Here is a 5,169-nt window from a genome sequence, read left to right on the forward strand (position 1 = left end):
AAAGAGTACAAAAAAAGAAATTAATTATCTCCACAGCGATAACACCCCTTAAAATCATCACTTATTTTATTTATCTCAAAAAACTCGTCTCAAACAAGTTAAAGAAATGGTATACTAACGTAAATCTTAAGGGTTACTCTCACCTAACCCTTAAGATTCAGAGTTTAATAATTTTAGGCATGCAGGACATCTTCCGGGAAAAAGAGATGAACAAAATAAAGTAGAAAAAGGCAAGGCAACAATGAAAAAATAGGGATGAAAGTAGACATAAAGTACGATAATTATCACATGGTTTCCTTGATCACATGCGTCTGCGTGGCATAAATAAAATCATTGAAGAGTGTGAAAAAGTAAAGTAATCGGAAGTCGTGAAACTTCAAAGAGTTTTCTTAGAAATTGCTACATATATATATATATATATATAAGAGTGAAAGAAAGAAATAGTTAAATTTCCAATTAATCAATGCCATTAATTTTGCAGATTAACTGTATTCATATACCTTTTCACATTAGATTGCTGAATCAAATAATTAATAGTAAAAGTAAAATAAGATAAGTATAAGATAAAGAGAAAAATTTAGAATCTAAGATAGTACCATATCATCAATATCACAAATTAATAAATTTTTATTATACTGTAGATGAATTTTTTTTTTTAACTATTTTTATATTTACTGAGATGGATAGTATTATAAAATTTATACTTGCACCCTAAATAGTGTATATATATTTTTAAATTATCCAATACAGTAATAATGTCCAAAAACAAAATAAATAAGATAGTTAGAATATAACTAAATAAGACCATGCTATAGAAATTTACATCACCTCATTACATGTGAAAATATTGTAGGCAAATAATTTTTCTTTTTTTCTAAACTTAATAAATTTTGGTTTTGAAGTAGGACAAATTGTTATTATTTTAGGAATTCAATCCTAAATGGTTTTTAATTTAATTTACTTTTACGATATTAAGATTTTTTATGGTTTTTTTATTTTTTATTTTTAAAGTTAGTATCATTTCTTTTATTTGATTTTCTTAACAATATTGACAATAATTATTTTGAAAACATTAAAATGCGTCGAAATAATTACAATTACATTGGAGAATAAATATCAATAATTATTAAACTTTTAATGTTTATAATTATGTTGAAAATTATAAATTATATCATTTCTTGAGAAATCACTCCTTTCACTTGAATTCTTGACTCTGCCACTGCTTGCATGGATATATGCATTTATTAACTCATTTCAACAAAATGCACTTTTATAAGATTATTTTATCCGTTATTTTGGAGAAAAAAAAACTTATATGTAAATTCTATATCAAACCGAATATATATATATAAGCGTTTCTTTTCAGAAATAAAAAGAAAGCAGCATTAGGTTGATTCATATTTCTTCAACAGATGATAAACACATAAGTCAAGTCAATCAAGAAAAATAGACATTGGAGATACAAATATTATTGGTGAGAAAGAGAGGAAGAAGTACCTGAAAGCTAACGAAACTTCATTGAAGATTCTATAATATTCCATGCTGACATTTTAAGCAAAATAAATGAGCATATAGATGCTTATAAAAAGGAAATATAACTTCATCAAGTGAACATTCCAAATCTCTTTTTGTTTTTTCTTTGTTTTATTTTGTTCTCTTTAATCTCCTAAATCATCAACAGGCAAGACAAACAGAAATGGAGAATGGTCAGGATAAACAACCATCAGAATCTGAGAAACTTAAAACCATTCATGACTGTGCTCAGTTGGGGGATATTGATGGGTTTCAGAAGCTACTTCAGGATAATCCAGCTCTTCTCAATGAAAGAAATCCATTTGTAAGATTAATTTTTATTTTTTTAGTATTATTTTTTAATTAATGAAATATATAAGAAAGAATTAGATTTTGTCAGTTGATTCTTTAGAGGGGGTTTTTAAGTAAATGGTTGTAAATATTAAAGGGTTTTGGACAAAAAACAAAAATTTATTAAGAAAAGAAGAAAAGATTTTGTCAAATTAAGTTTCTTTGCAAATTAATTAATTAAAGTACAATTAAGTTGAGTGTGTTTATCTTGCAATTTATGTATTCATTTTGGCTTAAGTGCAGATGTTGGAGACACCCCTTCATGTATCTGCAAGTAACAAGAAGACAGAAATAGTGAAATTTCTGCTTGAATGGAAAGGGGATGATAAAGTTGACTTGGAAGCGAAAAATGTGGTATATGATCTTTATTAATTTTCCGGAGAGAAATATAGCTAAGCACTATAAAGCAAAAAATATGATTGCTTAATTAGAAAAAAGGAAAAAAAACATCTGTGTTTTGCAGTATGGAGAAACTCCATTGCATGTGGCAGCCACGAATGGATGCAATGAAGCTGCACGATTACTTCTTGCTCATGGTGCTCTAGTTGAAGCCAAAACAAAGGTGCTTTCTAACTGTACTAATTTTCCTGAAAAATGTGACAGACTTTCAATTTTTTCCCATTTCTACATGCAGTATGGAGTGACACCATTAAATCTTTCTGTTTGTCATTCAAGTCGAGCTGAAGACTGTTCAATTGTCGAGACATTGCTCGAGAATAATGCTGATTGTGATGCTGCAGACGATGTATGTATTTCAGATTCTAAAATAATAAATTTATTTCTTGCTAAATAGCAGTAATTTAAGTAACTTTGAATGCAGGAGGGCATGACTCCGTTAGATCACCTTTCAAAAATCCAAGAAAGTAGGAAGTTGCGTGATTTATTACTCTCTCATCAACAAGAGCAACGAAAAACAAAGTTACTTGAAGCATGTAGTGAGCAAAACGGAAGGATGGATGCCCTCGAAAAAGAGCTATCAAATATCGTGGGTCTGGATGAACTCAAGATGCAACTTCGGAAATGGGCAAAGGGCATTCTTATGAATAACAGGCGCAAGGCCGTTGGACTGGAAATCAGCACTTCTGGAAGACTTCCTCACATGGCATTTCTAGGAAATCCTGGAACAGGTTAAATTGCTGCTTACTTTATCTTTACTTTATCAGTTAAATTTGCTGCTGAATATTTGATTTTTTCATGTTGGATAGGTAAGACTATGGTGGCTCGAATCCTTGGAAGACTACTCCATGGTGTGGGAATTTTGCAAACTGACAAAGTGAAAGAAGTTCAACGGACAGATTTAGTTGGTGAATATGTTGGTGACACTGGATATAAGACTAGGAAGAAGGTACCCCACCTTGCTTTCCATATCATATGTTCGACAATGCAAGATATTTATTAATTAAAAAAATGTATATAATTTGATGGACTTATATCCTCTCTTTGCCTTTTATATTTCAAAATGCATAATTTCTTAGAAACATATATTAGAATAATGTATGGTTTATTTTAACCAAAAAAGAAAAAAATTATGCACAGATCAAAGAAGCCGAGGGAGGTATTCTTTTTGTGGATGAAGCGTATCGACTAATGCCGGAGGACAGAAGTCCTTGTGACTATGGGTTAGAAGCCTTGGAAGAGATCATGTCTAGTATGGATGATGGAAAAGTATTAGTCATATTTGCTGGCTACAATGAACCAATGCAACGTGTAATATCTTCTAATGAAGGTTTCAGAAGAAGGGTTACAAAAATTTTTGAGTTTGAAGATCTGAGTTGTGAAGAATTAGCTAATGTTCTCCATATCAAAATGAATAGTCAAGCGAAAGATAGCTTGTTACATGGGTTTAAATTACATTCTTCTTGCAGTGTAGATGCCATTACAAAACTAATAAAGATAGCAACAACGGAAAAGCAGCGTATGAAAATGAATGGAGGTTTAGTGGAGATAATGTTAAATAATGCTAAGGGGAATCTAGATCTTAGGATTCGTGATGATTGTGCAGAGAGTGATGAATTGCTTACGATCAAATTAGAGGATTTTGAAGCTATTATGAGGTTTTTACCCGAATAGATGTTTGAATGTTATTGTGCCTTGGTGTGTTTTAGCTTGTGTATTGTTGACATGCAGATATGGAATATGCAAATATAGAATGTTGATATTCTATTTTCTTACTTAGAGAGATTAATTATAAACATTATTGTGAGATTATGTTGATCATATTCTAGTTCCTTACTTAGAGAGATTACAAACATCATTGTGAGATTATTTTTCATTACATAGTAATTGCACATTTGTATAAACAGATGGTATGAATACATTAAAATGCAATTCAATTGAATACAATTCTTTATTCTCAATGTATCTCTTAGGCATACTCCGACTCTTTTCAATTGTCTCTCTTGCCCTCTCAATTTTGACATGGTATCAGAGCCCCTTTCGTAATCAAGCTTCCGTTAATCAACGCACTCTAGTATTAAGTTTTGCTTCAATCTGTGAGACGCATGGACGTCTGGATTAGATAACCAAACAAGGTCAATGTAACGACTCTATTCTACTCATATTTCTTTAAAATATACATGGTAAAAATACATGTAAGATAGCATAAAAGTTGGGCCCAAATTTTTTTCTTTCATTAAACATATACACTCTTTATACAAAAAGTTGTATCATGTACAAAAGTATCCAAAAACAAGGTGGACAGTGTAGCCATATCCCTTTGCTTGCTGACGTCCATCCGACTGTATCCTCACCTAGATCCTGCAAAAACATAGGAAACAACGGGATGAGCATAACTAATGCTCAGTAAATAAATCCTCTACTCATCTATCTCCGTAACTCTCTCTAATTCTTTCCTTACAATTCTCATTTACTCTCTTTTGTAAGTCACGACCTCATCTTACCGGAGGCACGGCCGGGACTTGCTCCCACTATCCGTGACTTCTACTCAATCTAGCCGATCGGACTCGGTTATGCATGGATTCGGAACCCTTGGCCATGTGAGTATATAATCTAACTCTCGGGTACTCTCGGGTATAGCCCTCATCCGCATGCACTCTCGCGGGCTACACCACTTCTCTCTCTCATACTCATGTCGCTCTCTCAATGCGGCGTACATGCGGGAATACTCTACCCATTACTCACAGGTTCCCTATCGCATAACCTACTCTATTCTTTTCTTTAGCACTTTTCTCTCTTTTATTCTCTAGTGTTAAATCTCTCTTTCTCTTTACTAGCAGACTTGCTTATTCTCAACATTCTCTACTCTTTCTCAAACTAGCACTCATAGTGTAACTTATACTCAAAAGT

The 5,169-nt window shown here is 32.0% G+C and overlaps 1 protein-coding gene across 1 annotated transcript; it reads left to right on the top strand.

The window, feature by feature from the left end:
- Positions 1-1,635: 1,635 nt before the first annotated feature.
- On the top strand, positions 1,636-3,992 carry LOC116133578 (protein CbbX-like). Its single transcript, XM_031419275.1, has 7 exons — positions 1,636-1,837; positions 2,107-2,217; positions 2,327-2,425; positions 2,498-2,608; positions 2,684-2,990; positions 3,069-3,208; positions 3,400-3,992. The coding sequence occupies exons 1-7, from the start codon at positions 1,697-1,699 to the stop codon at positions 3,931-3,933; spliced, it is 1,443 nt and encodes a 480-aa protein (XP_031275135.1). The 5' UTR covers positions 1,636-1,696; the 3' UTR covers positions 3,934-3,992.
- Positions 3,993-5,169: the final 1,177 nt, after the last annotated feature.

The sequence above is a fragment of the Pistacia vera genome, unplaced genomic scaffold (genome assembly GCF_008641045.1).
Source record: "Pistacia vera cultivar Batoury unplaced genomic scaffold, PisVer_v2 Contig270, whole genome shotgun sequence".
NCBI lineage: Eukaryota > Viridiplantae > Streptophyta > Magnoliopsida > Sapindales > Anacardiaceae > Pistacia > Pistacia vera.

Excerpts from the sequence above, each read along its gene's own strand:
- LOC116133578 (XM_031419275.1), top strand. The coding sequence starts at position 1,697 with ATGGAGAATGGTCAGGATAAACAACCATCAGAATCTGAGAAACTTAAA. Across the intron at positions 2,218-2,326 it reads ACTTGGAAGCGAAAAATGTG|TATGGAGAAACTCCATTGCA; the intron begins GTATATGATCTT and ends TGTGTTTTGCAG. Across the intron at positions 3,209-3,399 it reads GATATAAGACTAGGAAGAAG|ATCAAAGAAGCCGAGGGAGG; the intron begins GTACCCCACCTT and ends AATTATGCACAG.